General features: G+C 31.2%; 2 protein-coding genes across 3 annotated transcripts; one reads left to right on the top strand and one right to left on the bottom strand.

Moving 5' to 3' along the window:
* Positions 1-10,497: 10,497 nt before the first annotated feature.
* LOC133285180 (heavy metal-associated isoprenylated plant protein 21-like) lies at positions 10,498-11,897 on the bottom strand. Its single transcript, XM_061482367.1, has 3 exons — positions 11,825-11,897; positions 11,565-11,640; positions 10,498-10,790 (listed from the first exon to the last, which is right to left on the bottom strand). Exons 1-3 carry the CDS (start codon positions 11,894-11,896, stop codon positions 10,498-10,500), a joined length of 441 nt encoding a protein of 146 aa, XP_061338351.1. The 5' UTR covers position 11,897.
* Positions 11,898-14,397: 2,500 nt separating this feature from the next.
* LOC133285168 (phenylalanine--tRNA ligase, chloroplastic/mitochondrial) lies at positions 14,398-23,370 on the top strand. Of its 2 annotated transcripts, none has more exons than XM_061482353.1 (11): positions 14,398-14,490; positions 14,926-15,238; positions 15,866-16,056; positions 17,354-17,560; positions 17,634-17,751; positions 18,541-18,617; positions 20,012-20,191; positions 20,375-20,419; positions 21,208-21,312; positions 22,707-22,820; positions 22,930-23,370. In XM_061482353.1, the coding sequence occupies exons 2-11, from the start codon at positions 15,031-15,033 to the stop codon at positions 22,978-22,980; spliced, it is 1,296 nt and encodes a 431-aa protein (XP_061338337.1). In that variant the 5' UTR covers positions 14,398-14,490; positions 14,926-15,030; the 3' UTR covers positions 22,981-23,370. The 2 variants fall into 2 exon arrangements, with proteins under 2 accessions (XP_061338337.1, XP_061338338.1); XM_061482354.1 differs by having other exon boundaries at positions 14,417-14,490; positions 15,075-15,238; positions 22,930-23,369.
* Positions 23,371-23,832: the final 462 nt, after the last annotated feature.

The following is a 23,832-nucleotide window of genomic DNA, read 5'->3' as shown; positions in this document are numbered from 1 at the left end:
TTTAACGAAGTGGCTGTAAAAATTTCATAATCAGTTAATTAACGTTAAACTCAAAATATCTTTTATTATAAATTAATAAATTTAATTATAAAAAACGGTAAAGAATATTTTTTTCAATTCATTTTTTTTTTCTTTTTAAGCATGAATGCATCTTATATCATAAGAACGAACTCATTTTCTTAATTTTAGTAAAAAATATTTATTAATTTATTTGTTATGACTGACCATACATATGTACATAATAAGAGTAAGAACATCCAGTGTTTTTTCAATGAAAAATAAGAAGAAAAAAAATAAGGTAGCGCGGAACCGTTGGGTAGGTCCACGCGGTGGGCTAGTGCACCTTTAAAGAAGGACACAAAATGTCATTTAAGGCCAACCCAAAAACAATTTGAAATTGGGTGTTGCCAAATTTTTTTTATTATAATATGCAGTAGTTTAAATTATTTAAAATTCTCCATACTCATTATCTCATTTCTTTTATTAATAACCGTTATTTACTCATTCCCAATTGCTTATATTTAATAATATACAAAATGATTTAAACAAGAGACAGTGGACACCACAATAGACATTGCATGTGCATAGATAACACCGTCTTTATCACCCTATCATTTAGTGAACAACAAATGGAAACCCCACATTTTTTGGGTGGGTACAAGACAAGGCATCTTGGTTTGAATCCTAACTGGCTCTCCTATGAAATTTATAAGACAGCATTTTTATGTAAACATGACAGATCCTTTTGGAGTGCAAAATGGACATTTGGTAATGAATTCCAAAGACAGGACCACTTCTAAAGATTCTTATTTTCCAACAGATACCTAATAAAAGAAGATGACAACATCCTAGTTGGCCTTCCATAATTCTTAACAATAAAATTAAGGGTTAGCTTATAGCAGCCATAAGGCTAATAGTACAATCCCATATTACCATATTATAAAATTAAAAAAATATTTTCTCATATTATTGAAGATATTTTATTTTATATCATAGAAATAAACACGTGGAGTTCACCTTTTATAAAATAAAAATAAAAATAAAAATAAAAAAACTCCGTTATAGAATATGAGATTAATAAATTCTTATAAAATTATTATACATGATCATTTTATCTGAAAATTAGACCGAACCGGCCGGTAAACGTTCCAGTTCTATCAAGCCATTCAAACCATTGAATGAAGAATCCGTTATAGAATCGTTGAACCGATCAATAATCAACCGACATGATTCAGGTCAAGCCATTTAAATCATTAACCCGTTAAACCGGTCAATAAGCAATTACCATAATATAAAAGGTATTTAAATCATTGACTTAAAAACTAATCATAAAACCGTTGAACCAGCCATTACCTAGCCAATCGTCGCATCCCTTTTACACTAAAATATCACAAAATATTTCAATAAAAATAAAATAAATATCACAAAATAAAAGGTATAACTCATATACAAAAGACATTTAGCTGCTATGCCACTTGTCCTCTGCATTTTTTTTTTTATCTACACATAAAATGAATATATATATCCTGTCTGTTGAAAGGAAGTTTCAAATTCGATTTACTGTTACTTCCGATAAGATTGAAGTTGTTAAGAATGTTTGAACTTAAATATTTGTTATGTATAGACTGGAAATGAATCTTTTCATGTGAAATAAAAAATGACATAGTTATGTGAAAGATCACAACCATACAAAGGTAATTCAACATTAATGATTTCGTAATTACCTATTTTAATATTTTTTCTCTCTCCTCTTTTATTATCATTGATTCACCTTTGTATGGATAGTTTAAAGGAGTTTTAGTTTGTTCTTTGACATGACACAAAAAAATCTTCTACACACACAATATTTTATGGAGTCCGCATTTATTAAAACAATAAAAAAAAATTAAGACACGTAAAACAAATCTCTATAAATTAAACAGAGAGTGAATTGCTTCGGGAGATTTGGCGCCTTTGGTGCCACTATGGCGCTATTGACATGGATGTGAAAGTGGACTTGATGCTTCAAGTGCCACTCTTGGCGCTGATGGCGCGGTGAGACAGTGGTTAAATAATGTGGTGGTGCTTTTTGTTGCTTCCTCATGAGTTCTTCAACTTGTTCTTTTTTCAATGGCTCTAAGTCTCTATAAAAACACAAGAATTTTTATGAAAATACTCTTTAAGAGTGAATCAACAATTTAATCATAATTCCTATATCTTTTGGTTACATTTAAATTAATTACATGCTCAATTTGACATTTAATATATAGAATATTGGAAGTACATCAACAACCCAGTTAGCTCTAGATTGACTATATTAGAATGAACTTGATGACATAAATCTACAATGTAGAACTCACACTGGACCTTCCCTATAATACATGTACAGTTGACCCAAATCCGATGTTAATTTATCTTATCAACACTTATCAGCAATTTATCTTTTCTCTGTGTGTGTCTCTGTGTGTAATGTGGCTATTCTCACCTTATCTACTATGGGGATACAAGTGTTCATAAGAGAATTACAAGTGTGCATAAGAGAACATTAGGTCCATCCCTTATTGGGCTAGACCTTTCGGCTTTTAATGACAAAAACCCAACCCTTCTAAGCATCCCATGACTCCAATAAATATTAAGGGGATTACACACACCCCTTGAAATGACACACTTATCATCTTGCTCACTTCTGCACCCTATGCTTAGACCCCCTCTAATTTCCCTCACTACCAGATTATTGACCCACGTTTCTAGTCATCTCAATAACAGTGTTCATATCAACGATCCGAAGATTGAAACACCAACCTCCTCCAATTGCTCTGGACATTCCCTTTTCCAGCATAGAAAACAATATCCAAACAGGAGACGGTTAGAGGATTAAAGCCTAACAAGTGAAAATAAGTGTCTCGCTCAAAACAAATTTGTGATACATAACATTTTGATATATATTTTTGTCAAAACTTAACAAAATTATCCTTGTCCCTGTCCAATTAATAACTTTTATAGACATGTCCTTGCAATTTTGTGTACTAACAAACTTTAAGAGCCCAATCTTGCAAAGCTAAAAAAATATGTACTTGTCGGTGTAGCCGTGTTTTGTCGGGATGACTGTCTTCTTTCCTGATCTCAAGCCAACGCATTAGTTGAGCACATATCTGTTCCAATTGGTTAGAATCGCAAGATACCAAACGGTGGTAGCTCAGTTGGACACATGAGAACTAAGTATGTGGGAGTGAGAGTATGTGTTCGAATCTCCCCAGTATCACCTTTGGGAGGGGTTTAAAGTCTTAATCATGCACCCGCCCCGAATCAAATTAGTTGTGAAGCAATCAACTGATTGGAATATTAAAAAAAAAGTATTTCTAATGAAAGTAAATCCTCTCATTTTTAATTTAATATAATATGGTCATTTGGAGGAATTATAATCATACACATATGAATTAACGGTGATAAGAAATTTTTTTTTTAGAATAAATAGTTATAAAATTATTATCGTTCTTCTCCAGTACCACTTTTGAGAGGTTTAAAGCCTTAATCTTGGACTTGTCCCGAATTGAACTAGTCACGAAACGATGAACCGATTGGAATATTTCCAAAAAAAAAATAATTATTATCGTTGATTCACATTTGTATGACTATGTCATGTTTTATTCAATATGAGAAGATATATTTCCATTTTTTATGCAATAGGATAACAAATTAACTATACGGTAGATTGGTGGACATTCATGTATCAATCAAAGCAAAAACATGTTATGGAAAGGTTATTGAAAGTTCACTACGGCTCCTTTAATTAGTAGAAGCTTTCTTTACAAAAATGCTTCCATTTTAAACTAAAGGGCGCAGCTCATTATCATGAATTCCCCAACCTTTTGGCATTACTTACCAACAAAGTAATCATGCGTCCGTTCTTTATTATGAGGGTATACGCTACAGAGAACAAAAATGGTCAAAAGGGGCAGTGATTAACTGGGAATATATGTTTATGGTCATGCTCAGCGGCCATGATTGATTTGTGCAAAGGCTATATAAAAGCTGGAATATATTTGCTTAATTACTATCAAGAGATTCAAGACAAAGCAATAAATAAAGGTTTCTTTGCTTTCCCTTTTGTAATTGGCTGGTTCTCATTAACTAATTGGCCCAATCAGATAAGATTACAATCATAACATCAGATTCAAACACAGTGGTCTTGTTTTATTGGAGTGATGCTGCATTACTCTATCATTTGAGTGATGTCAATATCAGTAAAGCAAAATTTCAAGAGTGTGTTTTAAAATTATTTTCAACTTGTGCGGTGAAGAACAATCCTAAGCTTAAATCATAATCTGTAAATTTACTTGAGGTGTGAGGAGGAAGGACTGAATCATTGGTTTTGTGGGTCACACGAAGTTGGCTATGGTTTTTCAGATCAATAATTTCTACTTTTTTATTTTATTTTAACAATTACATCGTAGAAGAAAAATCAAACAATGAATAACTTAACACTTTCATTGTCCTAATTTAATCTTAAAAAACTTTTAGTTTCAATTGAATCATTATATTTATATAATTCAATTAATGATTTAATATCAATATTACTTTTATTCTAAGTGTTTAATGTTTCTTAGGAGATAAATTTGTTATCTACTATGTACACATAAAAATAGCATGGGCCCATGTTAGGAGGAGAAAGAAAAAGAAAAAAGAGAAGTCACACACACTTTTGTGTGTGTAGGAGTAAATTTATCTTCTATAACATGACAAACATTAAACCCTTATTCTAAATTAATTAACATTAACCCAATTATATATAAATATTGATTCGATTTAGTTTTTTCATAACCTCGGTTGTCTAATGGAAACAGAACATGATACTTGGGACATTGAGTTTCCACAACATCTTACATTACATGAGACCTTAATTTACTTCAATGAGTCATTAGATACTAACTATTTCTTTTAAATAACTCAAATTATTCAACTTCTCTCATTCTGTGTAAAAATCCATTATTTAACTCAATTTACATGCAAAAGTTATTAATCATTATTATATTATATATGAGCCACCCACATAATCTAATGTTTAATGTAAAGTTAACAATAGCGAACGTGCACATGGTAACTGTTTGTATAAGATTATATTCAATGCCAACGGATATTTAAAACAAGAAAAAAAATATTCTCTCCTCACAAGTGCTAGGAAAATTAGGATTAGTCGGTCTGTTAGGACTTCGACGGTTCATATCTAAAATATTTTGCTAGGAAAGTATAAAAATATACATCAGAGAGTTCATGTTTTTATTCGTTTGCGTTGGCAAACATATGAAACAAATACACTTTAAATTGCTGTCAATTTACTTCTTGTTGCAGAGATATATATAATATGAGTTTCTTCTTTATCATGTTGTAAGAGATAAAAATTATTTTTTATATATACATAAAAATATATGAGGCCCATAAAAAAATATATGAAGAGAAAAGAGAGAAAAAAAATATGGGATCTATATACTTTTATATGTGTATAGAAAATAAAGTTATCTCCTATAACATGTGAGATATTAAATCCATATAATATAGTGATAAACTCTCTCAATGATTTTAAACTTTTTTTTGAAAAATAAAGTAAAAAAACAGTTTAACACTTTTTCCTTTAGCATTATACATTCGTCAAAGTTATATTTATTCTAGAAAACGTAAAAAAAAATTATGAGATTCTAAAAATTTACAAAAAAATCTGTCTATAAATGAACTTTAGTTCATCGGCAGGCCCGAAGATTTTTTTTGTAGGCGGCCTCCAATATGTAACCAGTAGTGTTTAGTTAAAGATTTATTTTGGAATTGATGAGAAAGTGTAAGTGGATATTGGAAAATACCACGTTTGGTTCAAGTTTTTTCAAAAAATACTATACAAATAGGATAGATGGGAAAATGACTTTTGTGTTGATTTTTGGATGAAATTCACTGTTACAGAATACCACTTGAGATGTGGTATTTTGAGATAACTGGAGAAGTGAAAAACATGTGCAAAGTTTCTCCCGAACATAGATTTTGCATATTTAAATAAATTTCCCTGGTAATATTTCGGTTAACCAAACAACTTTTTTTACATTTTCCTACCAAACTCATTTTCCAATCATTTTCCTATCAATTACATTTCCCTAGTAAAAAAAAATTTCTCTCGAACCAAATAGTACCCTAAGGTAAGCATATTCCGTGGTGTCTTCATAAATAGCATTAAATTTACTTTTAAAAAATATCCCCCGTCATTTTATTTTTTTCTCATACATCTCCTGTCATTTTACAAATATTAAAATAAGTCACTTACTTCATCAAAAAAATTTGTGTGATTTTAAAGAAAGTATGTAACTTTTTCAATAAAATAAAATTATTTATTGTTTTTGAATTTATGGAAAAAGTAAAAAAGCGGGGGCGGGAAGGTAAAAAATATACTTTTTTATAATTTTAAAATGAGATATATATTTTCGGAGTATAGAAAAAAATAAGTATATATAAGACGTGCATAAAACGGGACAACTTAAGAAAGTAAACCAACACAAACAAAAAGAAATTTGGCTCATGCAATAATGCCAGAGAGAAGAATAATCTAATGTGCCATTTGGACTTAGTTAAGATGTTTGAGCGAGAAAATTTGAGTAAATGAGAAAGTTCGATAGAAATTATAAGTTCATTTTTGACATACTTCACAGTCTAATTTTGTATTTTCATTATATGAAATAAGTTCAATAATTGAGGTATGCACTTTATAAAAGTATATTTTAAATAGCTTATTACACAAGCAACGTAACACTTTCAGTGATACTTTTGCAAGTTTATAATTCATAACATGAAAATTTCACATAACCCATTTTTAATTATTAAGGTTTTCTACAAGCCTCGCTAGTCTCTAGGTCATGAATATATATATATATATATATATATATATATATATATATATATATATATATATATATAGAAAACGAGTAAAATAAAAATAATTTGAATCGAAGCCTAGTTATTTGCATTTGGAAGAAAATAACTTTTACAAGGAAAGGAGAATAAGGTTTGGCTGAAAGAAAAGAGTGAAAGAAAAAGATAACTATTTTGGATTCAAGGGATAAAAGTGATCCAGAAAGTAGAATAAGTCCACTTGCAAACATTTTTGTAAAGCATTACAAGATAAGAACAACTTGAAATTAACTTATCACTACAAGATCATAATATGTACTACTTATTAATAAAAGAACAATTTAGTTGGTACCAAAGTTTTTACGAGAAGGGTTCACTTTTTTACCGTCTAAATAATTTATTTACATTGAACCCAAAACGAAGTTATTTTGAGACGAAAATCAAGATATTTTTGTAATTATAATTTATTTCAGGATTATAATAATTTTTTCATTATAATTTTTTAATCTTTCAACTCAAAACGACGTCATTTTGAGAGCGAATATAAATAATTTATCTATATTCATTGTAGAAACATTAAAGCCACTGTTTTAAATGTCTAATAACCAATCATAGTTGGAGAGAGATAATCATAGTTTTTCTTCTTTTTTTTGTTAAACATAATCATAGTTTTAAATGTACCGAAGTTAAGATAAAAATAATTAAATAGATAATTAATAAAAGAAAAAAATTCAAAATCCCCCATGTAAGTTTCTTCTATAATCATTTACCCAATTTCAAAATTTTGAATCATTTACATCTTTGTTTAAAATTTCTTTATCACTTATTACAAAATTAATTTTTTTGAAAAATACCTTAATTACCCTTAAAATAAAAAAAACAAAAAAAAAAACAACATAGATGAACCCTTGATGTCCTCTGGTCGTGAAAAAGAGAAAACTTCAAAAACACACAACCTTAGCTTCAAATGTGTAGGTTGGATAATAGTTAATGGAATGAAATTTTTAAAGTGAAAACAAATTTTGATACTTTCACATGTGTAGGTTGGAAATCTTTTATACAAACACCTACAACGTTAGCTTCTTCTCTCTCCCTTTGTGTTTTTTTTAAGGTAATTTTGGTATTTTTTTTTTTAAAATAACTCTATTAACTTAAGTTAGGGGATAAGTGATAAAGAAACTTTAAGTAGAGATATAAATGATTAAAAATTTCGAGAGAGAGATTAGTGATTCTGAAAAAACTTACACGGAATTTTTGAAGTTTTTCCTTAATAAAATATAACAAATTTTTTCACTATTCTATATTTATAAGTCGTTCCACGAAAACTCACTCTTACAAATTAGCATTGTTCTTAATTAATACATACATACATATATATATATATATATATATATATATATATATATATATATATAAAGGTTTAAAAACCCTAATATTAACAAACGTGGTTCCTTTGTTCAATTCTCCACTTCCAACTAACTATTAAGGTTTACGGAGGTGGTGTTTGGTTTACGGCTTTCCAAAATTTTCCTATGCAAATGAAGTAAGGTTTCCAGAAAGCTAATGTTTGGTTCAACATATTAACCCAAAATCCTCATCCATCCATTTGCATTGCTTTTTCAACTTTGTCTTGGAAAGATAGGTTTCTGCACTGTTTAGAAAGACTTTTTGTAGGTGGTTTTTTTTTTGAAAACCCAGGTAAATCACTGTTTACAATCAACCAACACACACGTTTCTTCTATGTCTGTCGGGAAATGATTAGGGGTAAAGAGTAGCAAGGCTGATTCAGCCTTTTTTAAAATTAAGGTTATTTTAGTAAAAGCATATTTTTTCCCATCTATATTTTATCAAAAGCCAAACATAGACTTTACAAAAGTTATCTAATTTTTCCGGTAAAATTTTTTCTTACTAAACTATTTTTTTTATATTTTCCTATCAAACTCATTTCCCAATTATTTTCCTAGTAGTCTCATTTCCCTATTATTCATACAAATTTCTCTTCAACCAAACACCCCCTGGGGTGTTTGGTAGGAATTTTTAATATGAATAGCTAGGCAACTTTTATTGGGATTTCTATTTAACCATGTTTGGTGCAACTGTTTAACAAATTTTACCATCAAAATTGTTTCCCCATCCATTGCAATTCATTTGCAAAATAGATAGAAAACACTGTTTTGAAAAACCACATGAAACGGTGGTTTTTGAGATTTAGCTGGGCAACTAAAAAGAGCTCAATTTGCAATGACAAAAATACCCTACAGTTGGGGTTTCTTTTCTCTTTCTTTCATATAAAAACCAAATAAGCAAAGGGGTGTTGTGGTAATTGAATCATATTTTCCTACTAATATTTCACTTTCAATCAAACATAAATTTTTTCTAATCAAACAATTTTTTTTACATTTTCCTATCAAACTCACTTTCCAACCATTTCCCTATCAATTACATTTTTCTAGTATTTAAAAAATTTCTCCTTAACCAAACGCCCCTCGAAGGAATTTTGCAGTATGCAAATCCAAACAAAAAGTGAATAACTGACTTTACGTGGTTGAGCATTTTAGTACATGGGAAATCATTATCTCAATTTAATAAATTGAGATAATTATTTTATGTTGTTTTGACATCAAAAATTATGTCACTATTTTTTTATTTTTTAATAGGTGGTGGATCCTATCACATCATGTGTCTATAATAAGAATAAATCTTTGGTACTACTGCTATACTAAAGATTCAGTGCATCCCACCAATGAAAATATTACATGTCAGTTAAAATTCTATTTTTTCTGTCAATTTTTTTTTCTTTCCTATGATGTGTAATATTCTCATTGATGAGATGCACTGAATCTTAGTACAGCAATAATAGTACCAAAGATTTATTTCTATAATAAAAAATAACTATCTTTGATAAAATAGAATCCCTTAGTACATATATACTAACATTTTTCCTCTCTTTTTGTAGGCCTAGAACTAGAAGTATAACGTAGGATAGATTGCCCTGCTGCAAAATTAGTATATATATATACTAACGTACCAATTGAACCAACCTTGTCTTTTACCCTGATTTATTATAAATCATGTCGTTTAAGTTATACTTTTTTTTCATACAATGGTCACACACACGCAAATTATCCAATTCTCTCGGCAGTAGACCAATCCTAATAGCTTATGTCTTCTGTACTTCAGGTAACACAGTTAACTACCAAATAAAATTGAAAAAAAAAAGAAGAGAAAGAAAGATACTGAGTATAATCAATTGAAGTATGGCACATTGGCTTAACGAAGGAGTTAGGAGTAACAGTGGTCGGTTTGCATTTTGTTATTCGGTTTGTCTGTGGTAGGCAGCAAGAATCAAATTCCTCCCACAACCTTTCGAAAAATGATGTCTTCTATTTTAAAATATACTCATTAAAGTTTGATTGTGCTCCAGCGTTTTTCGTTTTCCACGAAGGTTCAATAATTGACCCTATATAGCATTGCAATTCATAGTGCATGTTTTCCAATATTATAGTTGAAAGTAAGTAACAAGGGTATACAAGAGTAATTTCATTCATTGACTCTTCTCCATCACACTTGAAGCATAAAAAGTGTAAAAAAAAGCTGCATTGAGATCTACAGCAAAGAGTCTTGTGTGATTGCTTACATGATGGAACATGCATTTACGTTGTCTTCACTGAAAAGGGACATAAATTTCTCCTCTGTCTCAACCGATGCTGGAAATGTTTGAACGTTTTTCACATAACCTGCAGGTGCCCTTTTATCATAGACTCCAGAGGCATGAGGATAGGACACCACATGTTGTGGAACATAAGGCCAAAATTCAGCTCTTTTCTTCCCTGTTCTTCTTACCCTCTTCAACACTTTGTTTGCATCAACATAACCATTCACTGTTACCCTGCTTTGCTTTCTGTTTATATCCACGGATTTTACTCCTGCAAGACATGCGTATAATGGTTAACCAAGATATAAAAAATTATGTTATCATAAAATGGCCATTTAGTATTATATATAGATCAGTGGTTTTGATTTATGTCTTTTGAATATTGTTTATTTCCCTTTATTTAGATTTTCTTTTGATTAAATTAATGGATATCATAACCGTATCAGATAAAGTGGATATACAGGATTTGAATGCTGTGAACTTGTAGCTTCCAAAAGAAGTAGAAATAAATAATAGACAGAAATATAGGAATGTTAATGATCAACATTCGATAGAAAAGATAAAGTGTAGGAAAAGACACAATAATGCTGTGAACTTGAAGTTATTAGTCACTAACTTTTATCAGTCTTCCACATAGGTCACAATTTACCATGCCATTGGGCTTGGTTCCAAATGTAGGAATTCTCTCTTTCCTCTCATGCAAAGATTTTTATTCCTTTTTCTCCATTCCTATTGGTTTGAAAGAAACTTTCTACCATAACCAAAATGTAAAATATATATATAAAAAATGGAGGGTTATATTTACAAATTTTGTGTTTACAAACTACACTATGTACTTCCGGAAGTACACTAGGTTACACTATATACCTTCAGGAGTACATAGTGTAATTTGCAAAAATTTGTAAACGAATCATTCCCTTATAAAAAATGGTTATATGTAGAACTAGCTAGGTCCAAGAGAGTGAAGAAAACAAGCTGCTCCACACACAAAATTAAACAAGAGAGATGGAGTTAACTCTTGAGATCCAGTAATGGAACTTGAAACCTTTCATTGTAGCCACTGCATTTCTGACTCTTCGTTCACAGCCATCACAATCCATTTTGACTTTGATCTCAACTGTCTAAAACAATGAAGAGCAACTCATGTGAGGAATGAATGGTTGAAGTTGCTATGATAAAAGCTAGAGGATTGAAACTATACAAAAATTAGAGTAATTGTAGAAATGCCTCAGATTATAGGAAGGAAACAACAGTGTGGGATGTAAATTAAGGAACATGTTTTGTTGGTTGTGCAAATGAGAGTACCTGCATTGCTTTGTGTTTGGTCTTTGTGTTGGGTATAATGCAAAAGTTGGAGAGGTAATCAAGTGCACCCATTTCTTTTACAGAATGCAAAGGCAGAGAAAGTGAGTGAGAGAGAAGACAGACACAAAATCAAACATGAAGGTGTGGTGTTTATATAGGAAATTCAAAGATTCACAGAGAAAGAGAGAGATTAAGATTCAAAAGCAGTGTCTAGAAAATTAAGTTAATATAATAAGCAGAAATAATTGAAGTGGACATATAATATAAGTCATAAAGCTAGGTTAGTGGTTCTGGAAAATGAACGATGGGTAACACTGCTTTAAATAGAATTATAAAAAGTGATTTTTCGGTTCTTTCTTTTCTGTCAACGAGTATGCCTTGTTCTCTTAACAATTCATGATAAAATACATCTGATTCTCTCTACTGTTTGATATGTTAAGAGTGAATGGTCCAATAATATATTCCTTCATTTTTGTTAAGTGTTTAAATTTGATTTTCATAATGCAACTATACTATTATAAATTCTATAAATTTAATGATATTAATAATTCCTTTTCAAAATAATTTCACTAACATATGCATATATACATATAGTCTAAAATAATTTATCTATTGGGAAAAATAAATCCTACGATCGATTACTAATAGTAGACTGAAAAACAAAAAAAGAATATTGCCTTAATATTGAAACAATTGTGATTTTAAACTTTCAGTTAGCGTGTATTTTGATTTATTATTAGTAAAAAGATCTTCAAGATATGAGTATGTGTTGACATAATTTTTTTTGGATGTGATAATAACTATCGGATAAGTCAAATTCGGTTAATATTATATACACATGCACAATTAAATTATAATGTATTAAAGTTGTACAACGAGTAAAAATGGATTTTGGAAACTTATATGATTATTCATCCAATCAGAGAGGAGAATAATTGACCCCATTGGTATGTTTTGTGACCTACCTAACTGTAAAGTGGCCCTAGCTTTCGAACCCCAAAAAGATGGAAAAAGAAAAAGAGCATTATGCAACTCCACATTGAGAACCACCGCGTAAGGAAGGATCAAAGTTCTTTGTTGGCTTGAACTTTTTTGCAGTTGACATTGGTTTTTCTTCTCTGGCATTTGGGCAGGCAGATATTCATTCCTTCCCAGCTTTGTATTTTTATTAGTCGTTTTCCCTTTCCCAACATCTACATTTTCAAATGAAGCCAAACAATTTGTTGTGAGGGAGAGGGAAATTGTAAGTTACAAATATAATATAAAAAATCATACATGTACTTTTGCATAACAATTAAAGTTCTTAGAATAGTTAATTTTATTATCAAGTGGTTTAGAGTTTAACTTTTGTCATTTTATTATTTTAATAAATATCATATAATTTTTTTTAATGCAATATAAATGAGTCAGTGCATTATTCACCCAAGTCTAAAGTATTATTGCATGAGAGACTTCTTGCGTGAAAGATATTTTAAAAAATAATATAAAAAATTATTTAACTGTCTAACTTGCCTCAAATTCAATCCTTGTCTTGTCCAAAAAAAAAAAAATTCAATCCTTGTCACTTCATTTTTTATTAAATATTTTAAAATTTCTTATTACTTGATAGGTGGACATATGTATTTTTTACACTTCAAACCTAAATAGCTCTTACTCAAGAGAATATGTTAGAAATATAATATAAAAATTATTTATGTGTCTTCACCTAATAACATATACTTTTCAGATAAACTTCACTTTGACACAACCCCCCCCCCCCCCCTTTTTTACCCCTTCTAGTTATATAGAGTATTTAGCAAATGTATCACTTAATCCTATGATTTCAAACTATCTTATGATCTTATATATATAAAATCTTGTAATAAAATATTTTTATGAATTACCTTTCATATGTTTCATGATATGTTGATGATTTTTTGATGCACATTATAACCACCACACTAATGATGTGTTGAAATGTAATTATTCCTCTATTTATGTTTAGAATCCTATATGGGATATGATTTTTATAGAAAACTATATATGATTAGTGGATTCATAATATAGTAATATTTTTATGATATGCTATTTTAAGCCGTTAGAATTAATCTAGTGGTAGTGATTTGGATAGTTTGCATGAAGTCATCAAATCTCAATGCCACTATTATATCAAAAAAAAAAAAAAATAGTCATATTTTCCTGAGTTCATGTTTTGATCTTCATATATTTTCTCTCTTTTCTTTCCTTTCTCTAATTTTCTCTCTTCATTTTAATAGAATTTTAAATTAGTAAATATTTTTATCATATATATTATGATATTATCAATTAATTATTAAACATTAAATTTGAAAAAACACATAATTATTTATTTAATAATTGTCACAAGAAATTAAAAATATTATTTAAGAAAAATTTATCTTAAAAATATAATTAGGAAAAATTAGAATAATTACGTTTTTAAATAATATATTGAAAATATGAACATATTTTTAAACTTAAATTTATTTATTTTAATTTTAAATTTATTATTTATTTTAAGTTTTATTTTAATTAAGACTTATATTATTTTATCGAAGAATACAGGAACGGCCCACGGGCAAAGAAAGACCCGATAAGAAAACGGGGTCTGAATTCTGAACTACCAACTAATCCTCACACTCTGCACCTTCAACTTCCACTATACGACGGTGAGTTTTTCTGTGTTTTTCTTTCTTTTCTTTAACAAAATGGGCATTCTTATTTATTGTTGGGGTTGGCCCAACTCCTTTATTTTTCACCAGCCCCCTTTTCAGAAAACCAACTTTGATCATGTTCCAATAGGAATGAGCTTATGTTGTTTTTCAATTTCTTATTTTATTTTATTTTTACTCGTATTTTTGTCTTTCTATGTGATGTTTTGTAGTTTTTTTTTAGTTTTTAATAATGTTTGCAAATTCGTTAATTCAGTACCGAAACAGAAAGAAGAATGATATCATATATGATAAATAGTTTGTTCCCTAAGAGAAAATTATTGCAATAAATATTTCAGCAATATACACTTTTGTTTTTTCCTCTCTTGAATTAATATTTAGGCAAGTGATCAAAATTGTTCATCTTACCTGATTGAATTTTACCTTGTGTAGGATAAGAGCTTATGAAGTGGATAGTTGTATTGTAAACTCTGTTTCTGTGTGCTGTCAAAGTGCAACAAAATATAGGTGTTGTTAAAAATCTCTCTGCTCATTTGTATGGCAATGGTGATCTCTTCTGTGCATGCCACACTTTTTGCCAGGACCTCTCTCTTTCGCCAAAGTAATGGCCTAAGAAGCTTAACATTTTGTTTACCTTTCTCATCTTCTGCTGCTTCTGTCTCTGCTGATAACCTGTCTCGGAAGAAATGGAAGCAGCCAGTTTTGTCAGTGTTGGATCTTGGTGGAGTCAAGATTAGGAGAGAAGGTACTTTGGATATTGCTTTTGGTTTTTTGGTTGATATTGTTTTACTGTTAGAGAATATAATATAAATCATTAAAAAGGCCCTCACCCAACACCTTAAGATTTTGGGTTGAAATGATTCTTTAACATGGTATCAGAACTTCAGTGACTATGAAGTCACGAGTTCGATCCTCACCGCCCCTCACTTTCAGGTGGAATTAAGAAAAGCACAAGGCAGACCAAAAAAATGGACTTGTGCCATATCCACGTTTCATAGAAAGAGCTTTGGAACTTAGGTTAACTATGCATTATAAGATTCTCATTTTTTTTTCCTTTAGTTTTGAATCATTTGAACCACGGATATTTTATGCAACCACAAACTGTGTAATAATTCATAAAGAGAATGTCCATGACTATGACCAATTTGCTCACTTTCACCAAGTCAATGGTGAAGTTTCATGTTTGGATATAATGGTTATTGTAGTATTGACTGGGATGTTTTGGGCAGTGTATGACTTGCTTTATTTTTTCTGCCTTTTTAACTCTGTATGTACCTTTACATTTGCAGTGTTGCTTTATGTTAATGTTTTAATTGAAAAATGTTCAGTGGTTCATAAAATTCTTACTATTTTTTGCTTCATTTTCTTCTAGATGTGATGAGAGATGATCCTACAAATAATGTTCCGGACAATATATTTTCAAAACTTGGAGTGCAGCTTCACAGGAGGGATCAACATCCACTTGGGATACTGAAGAATACAATATATGAATATTTTGACACAAATTATTCAAATAAGTTCAATAAGTTTGATGATCTTTGTCCTATTGTTTCAGTGAAGCAGGTAAGGCAAAACAAATTGAAGAATTAGTTGCCCTTGCTCCTATATGATGCATTGCTATTATCAGCTGTTGTTTTGTTTCACGTAGGTTTATACTCTATTTGTTACTTCTGCATTTATTTCCTTTTAGATTTTTGCTGATTGTTCCAATCAGTATTGTATGCCTTTGAAGTTCCCTATTTGTCATTAGATGTTATTTGAGAAAATTGCATGTTGATTTCCTCTGCACGTAAAGGGTATTGTAACACTATGAGATGAAAAATCTCATAGGATTTTTTTTAAAAAAAAAGACTTCGAATAAACTTTTGAGTTTAAAGCCTTACAAAGCCACAAAAAGGAAAAGAAAAGTCCTTTGAAAGTAATTGATGCTAATTTTGTTAGGAATTTATTTTATGTATTTCATATGTTTATCCCAGTGATATTAAATATTTGTTTCTTTGATTTGAAAACCTAAAGTTGACAAGTAAAAGAAACAGTACTTTTACTTTGGGATTTAGTAGATGGTCTATGTACCAACGATTGAGTGATTGACAAGTAAAAGAAACAGTACTTTTACTTTGTTGCAATTTCTGTTTGCGTTTGTATGCCTTATAACATGCTCACTGGCTTTTGATCGAATGAATTTGTACTTCAGTCTTTTCATGGTGCCGTTATTGATGAAATGATTTCATTCTTCAGTCTTTTCTCATACATGTTGCTTCTGATCAAATGATTTCATTCTTCAGTCATTTTTTCGTGATGCTATTCAACTGGTGTCTGCAGATTCTTTAGTCCTTTCTTTTTGGAAAGTTGAGTATAACAGAGTTAAAGGGGTGAAAAAAGAATGAAATAATGAATGCTATTCAAAAGGGATGATTATAGTTTGTACATGACGGCATATTAAAAAAATCTGTTAATGCTAGCTTGTCAGAATAATTTTAGTTTATTTCTGATAATAATACAAAGAAAAATGATATGATTGATAAAGTATTGTTTTTGTTGATAAAAGGCATTAACACAAATTTCTGGTGCATTAACTATATTTGACAGGTTGAAGTTCAAGTTTCACAATCGTCTAAACTAATATAATTGATTATTGAAACTTCAGTTAAGAATACTGCTGTATTTTGTCAACGTTACATTTTCAACATAATACGAATGAAGTTATTGTGTCTCTAGAGCTCCACTAATATAATACTTCTAACTATTGTTGTTACCTCATTCATTTTGATTTCTTATCTTGCATATTGCTTCTTTTTGGTTGATGAGGTGGTTTGAACTTCATGATAGGGTTTCTTTGTGACAATCTTCTCTTTTGCAGAATTTTGATGATGTCTTGGTTCCAGAAGACCATGTGAGTAGGAGCTATAATGATACATACTACATAGACCCTCAAACTGTTTTAAGGTGCCACACAAGTGCTCATCAGGCAGAACTATTGAGAAGAGGATACACCCATTTCCTTGTTACAGGAGATGTTTACCGTAGAGATTCAATTGATTCAACTCATTATCCTGTATTCCATCAGGTATGCCCCATATGCAGTAACTGGCTTTTTCTAATGATTAACTTCATATAATTTGCTCTTTTTTGTTATGCAGATGGAAGGCTTTCGGGTTTTTGTTCCTGACGAATGGGAGGCATCCGGAATGGATGCCACATCATTTGCAGCAGCAGACTTAAAGAAATGCCTTGAGGGTCTAGCACGCCATTTATTTGGTATTTCCAGATGGCCAATATGCACATTTCAATATCAGTTGCATTTTGATAATTAGTGAGGATTTGTAACATGAACTAGTTAAAGAAAACAAAAGAATCAATGTAAGTTTGTTAGAAACTTCATCTTTGTTACATAAACATTGATCAATACATGCATATTCCATTGTTCATGATAAGCTAAAAACACTTTTCAAATGTAGAACTTTTAATTTAGGAGAAAGTTGCTTTATGCCTTTTGACTTAGTGGTCATGAGTTCAAATTGTGGAAACATCCTCTCTGGTTATTAGTGGAGGGCTGTTACATCTCAGCTTCCCCAGTGGGGGCCTCGTTCATTGGGCTGCCCTTTATGTTACAACTTAGGCGTTCCAAAGTAAATATTTTCTGGAAAAAGAAAAAGCAATTGTGTGTAGGATAATATCAACAAATACATGTGCCTAATTTGTATAATTGTTTTCCTTAAATGAAATTGAAGGAAAAAAAAAACCTCCTTACGCTTCAAGCGATGTCTACAGGTTAAAAGAAATATACATATCAACTACAAGTAATTATAAAATAAATGGAAATCATTAGCTCATAATTCTTGAGCAAAAATAAAACCCTGTCAACAGGAAAGCTGAAATATTTAATACTTTAGGATGATCATCTCATTGTAATGCTAAAATGCTAAAGTGGTTCTACAAGAAATTATATTTACATAAGGTGTCTAGTTGTGAATTTGAGATATTCATTAGAAGCTAAGTATAACTTGAAAATGCTTATTTATAATCTTTTCCCTTGCGCTGTTTCAGGTGCCGTGGAAATGCGCTGGGTGGATACCTATTTCCCATTTACTAATCCATCATTTGAACTTGAAATATATTTCAAGGTATTACTATGTTCATGATTGTCTCTTTAATGCACTATGTTTGTATATTTCCTGTTGTTGAGATATATAAAATCATTAATGTAGCCTTACCCAACAGCTTAAGCTTTTGGGTTGAATTGATTATTTACATGGTATCAGAGCCTCGTGTCCTGGGTTCGATCCTCGCCCCCCCCCCCCACTTTTCTTTTAATTGGAATTTCTTTGTTCGTACAGGTAGGTGGGCTTGTGCATTGTCCACCCTTCAAACCCACTCAGTGGGCTCTCGTGTGAGGGGGCATGTTGAGATATATAAAATCATTAATGTAGTCTCACCCAACAGCTTAAGCTTTTGGGTTGAATTGATTATTTACACCTGTTATTGGCTTTTGCCTCTGAAATCATGGTGTCAATAAATGTTATGTTTTCAAATCGCCACTAGCATGTGGGGATTATTACCTTAGACATGTTTGGTGCACTGTATAAGGCTGATTGGATGTGGGTCACTTGTTGTATAGGATAAGCCATATACCTGGTAAGCTTTTTTATTATAGAGTAAACATCTTTTTTAGTCCTTGGCAATATCTACGAAGTCTTTTTCAGTCCCTGGCAATAAAAAAGGACTAAATTGGTCCCTGAAAGTACAAGAAAAGGGCCACTCTACATATTTGGGAGTTGACATAAGGACTAACATGGCCCTTTTTTTGTAATTTCAGGGACCAATTTGATCCTTTTTTATTGCCAGGGACTAAAAAGGACTTCGTAAATATTGACAAGGACTAAAAATGGTGTTTACTCTTTATTATATTGTGTTTGTTTTGTCAACATATAAACATTTTGGATTATGGGCAGCTTTCCGTTAGTTATCATTCCAAGTAATGCTGAAAGCATATAAAAAAAGTGGCTAAACAGAAAGTTGGAATAAATAAAAGAGAACACTAATTTCTCAATTAAGATTTGTCAAAATAACAAAATATTCAACTCCTACAATAAGGATCGTAAGCACCCTTTTATAGACCAATAACAACTTAATTCAAAATTTAAAATCCTAAAAATAAATATTACGATAACGACCTTCTAAAAATAAATAAATACAATTAAATAATTCAAAACACATCCCAAATTTTATATCTCAAATCATGCCAAATTTGTTACATTTCCTTTTTTGCCAAATAAATCACAATCGTATCTACTGCTTCATTTGGACTTGGATTTGGTTGAAATCTGTTATATTTCAAAATTTTGCTTCTTTGGGCATGTGAGGAAAAGATTGCTTGGGCCATTTGTAAGGGGCTAACTTTAAGTGCATCACCTAGTCCTGTTTTGCTTCTCTTCATCTTTCTCCTTTCCTGGCTTTATTCTTCTAAGTTTAATTTTGTATTGAAATTAAGTAATGTTGGAAATTTCTTATATTCCAGGAAAAGTGGTTGGAGGTTTTGGGGTGTGGAGTGACAGAGCAAGAGATTCTGAAAAGAAATGGTAAAGCTAATAATGTTGCTTGGGCTTTTGGCCTAGGGTTGGAGAGGCTAGCTATGGTTCTATTTGACATACCGGATATTCGTCTCTTTTGGACAAATGATGAGCGATTTACCTCCCAGGTATTTCTTGGATATGTTTAACACACATTCTTCAATGTTGTCTCTTCTTTCGGGTTGCCAGATGTGACTACAAGGATGTCTGATTTAATCATCTTGAGAATCCGAATATTATAAGTTTTATTCTGTTGTGATCTTTAATGTATTACATGTGCTTGCTTTTATTTTATTTTATTTTATATACAGTTCTCCAAGGGCCTGCTGGGAGTCAAATTTAAGCCATTTTCAAAGGTAACTTCTACATGTGCATCTGTGTGCCTCCCTTTGGGTGACTACATTTGTTGTCATTTTGCTGTGTACGTTCATGTTTAGGAATATTCTGTTATTCCTTACAATATATTACGCAATTGAAAGTTGTATGTGAACGATCCATCTATTTGAAAGTTAAGATGGCCCACATAATTTGTTATGCAAAACTCTGTTAAAATTCTTATGTTGTTCAGTGAGAAAATGTGGTGGATTTTGTCGGTCTAAATAGCAATATACTGTTACACTTAAACATGCGTATATCCATTCTATGTTAAAGGCCTCGCCATGATCTAATTCAGATGCATGTAGTTATTTTAAGGAAAAAGTGTTTGTTTTTTTAAATGACATAATTTGTATCATTTCACTTTCACAAAAATGTGGGATCCACACATTTTTTTTTTTTTTTTGTCCACTCTCTCTCTTCCATGATTTATCTCTTTCTCTCACTTAAAATGGCACAACTTTACATCCTTTAAAATTACACACATTTTCCTCTTATTTTAAACTAATACTTTTAGAGTATATTTTCTGTGTTTTAGTTTCATTCATGTCAAATTATACTCGTCTTATATGCAATTCTCAGACCTGAGTGCATTTAACTCGGCATTCTTAGAAGCAATTTTATGCTGGGACCTTGTTGGGCTGTGTTCACCGTTTGTCTGACTGTCTTGTTATTGACCTTGAGGAATTTATATTTCTATTTGTGACGGTATAAATTAGCAAAATCTTGTGAGAACATTCAATTTCTTCTCCCTGTTTTCCTTTTACAGTATCCTCCTTGTTACAAGGACATCAGCTTCTGGATCAGTGAATCATTTACTGAAAATAATCTGTGTGAAGTTGTCAGAGGAATAGCCGGCGATCTTGTAGAAGAGGTATATCTTTGAATAGTTTGAGCTAAACTTTCTCTGGCACTTCACATTTATTTGGATTCTATGTTTAGATGCTTTCATAATTTCTAAAGGCAACATGCATGTGAGATGAGCTGATCTGGGATTTTTTTTTTTTTTTTTTTGGGGGGGGGGGGGGGGGGGGGGTGACAATATTCTCATAATGGAATAATTTTTTTTTCTTCCGAGTTGAATAATTAAATTGGGCTGCAAACTCATATTTCAATATGGTACATGAGGAAGAACATAGACCAGAAGGTTTTAGGAGCAAGAGCTGTTGTACAGTAGTAGACTATTATACGTGATACTGCTATAGCTAGTGATCTTGCAGTGCTGAATATAGAACTAGTTGTTGTAGAAAGATATGGATGTAGAGAGAGAACACACTCTTTTAGTGGAATAACGCAATTTATATGGACTTGCATTTACTTCTGTATTTATACTAGGGGTATAACTATTTATAATAAATAGGACAGCTGCAGTACAAGTGTCACTACAGGTAATGTATATTAGTTACTGTATAGCAAAGCTAATGTGCATGATATCTTCCATGAACAATATTAATACTTTCCCTCAAGTTGGAGCATCATAGATATTCTACATAACAAGCTTGCTAATAAAGTCAATCTGAAGATATCTGAAATTAGTGAATTGTCTGCGAGGCCTATAGCAATGCACCCTAAAAATTGCAAGTGACATCAACTTTATGTTTGGTCCTCTTGTCAAAAACAGGATTGGAGACAATATGCATGACTGCTTGATTATCACAAACTAGCTTCATTTGTCAAGGCCATAGCGCAATATTTTGCCTTTGGACTTGATCTAATGAGAACATCTTGCTTCTTCCTCTTCCAAGAGATCATGTTGTCTCCAATTAGAACACAATATCATGAAGTGGAGTATCTATTTGAAGTAGACCTTTTACAATCAGCATTAGCATAACTGATCACTTGTGTATTGCCGTAGTCTTCATAAAATAGTCCCATGGAGGATCCTCCTTGAATGCATATGAGGATGGAACCACAACATCCCAATGACCATCACATGGAGACGTAACTTTGATATTCATGGCTGACTAGCATTGCTTTGAGGTTCCTATTACTTAATTAACTACCGAGAATAAAATCACTTGCACAAAAGGAAGCTTTGTTTTTCTTTTCCTTATGCCTGGCCTCACAACTATTTACCCCATGTCTTCTTCCTTTCTTTCTTTTTTTCCACTTTTTCTGAGATCAATCATTTTAGTTTTTAACTAGATTATGAGGAACCCCCCCCCCCCCCCCCCCCCCCCCCCCCCAAAACACACACACACCCTCCCCATCTGAGTGTCACATTAATTTTGGTCCCTTTTTCTGTTTCTGTTTTGCTTGAAATTATAGGTTCAATTAATAGACAATTTCACCAACAAGAAGGGAATGACCAGCCACTGCTATAGGATTGCATATAGGTCTATGGAACGATCTCTAACTGATGATGAAATTAACGATCTGCAGGTATTAAATATAGTTAGAAATTTCAGTGCAATTATAACCAGTCTTGGTTATATGTTGTCGTATTTTGTTTTGAAAGCTAATAACACTTTTTTTTTCCTGTCCTATGCAGTGGAAAGTAAGAGAACAGGTACAGAACAAATTGAATGTTGTCATAAGATGAGCTTTAATGTGCTTAAAACTATACAGCTTTGCTGTGTTTGTTCTCAATTTTGTTTATGTACAGATGTTTTACCTCAGCAACTGAATGATGCTGTAGACATGCATTATTTAATTTCTGCATAGTGAATATACACTACATAGCTAGCCATGGCTATCCTTATCCCAACAGGAATCTGGATCCTCTCATTTTTCTTAAGAATATAATATTGTCCTGTTATGGGGAAAAAAATGCTTTTAGTGTAAAATTGGTGAACCCTTAGATATGTAATGATAGGTACCTCAACAATAAAATTTGTGGTTTTTCTGTTTCATAACAGAGCACTGATATGATCTTGAGGAAAATGAAAGAGTCCTCATCTGCGGAACAAATGGCTTGTGGACGATTGTTTACATTACCGATCCATTTTTTGTCTCAATGTGTGAAGGGATGTTTGGATTGGTGCTATGCATGGTATGCTAAAGAATGTAAATGATAGTTGCTAAATTTATGTCATTTAAAAAAAATATATATGAATTATTTTGGAACCATTTAGGCTTTGTATAAATTTGTGGTTTCCTTTTCTTTTTTTCTTTGCTAAAAAAAGTCAAATAAGAGAGAAATTAAGATAAGAAAACCAGCAAAACGCACTCTTGTAGGGTAGGTAATCTTTCGCAAGGCTACAGCTTGATAGCTGTTGGAGATGTCAACGAAATGTCTTGCACACAAATTGCACGTGTTAGACTCAACTAACCTTTGTCATGCTGAACCTTTTCGTAAATATGCCTATGCGTAAATATGAAGATATTTATTGAAATGCATCTTTGATGGTAATATTTAGGGTAAAATATTCAAAAACCCTTACGATGTTATCTA

Source organism: Gastrolobium bilobum, unplaced genomic scaffold (assembly GCF_033153095.1).
Source record: "Gastrolobium bilobum isolate Gb01-03AN ecotype WA unplaced genomic scaffold, APGP_CSIRO_Gbil_v1 utg7917, whole genome shotgun sequence".
Taxonomy (NCBI): Eukaryota; Viridiplantae; Streptophyta; class Magnoliopsida; order Fabales; family Fabaceae; genus Gastrolobium; species Gastrolobium bilobum.
This window is presented reverse-complemented; position numbering and strand designations above follow the sequence as displayed.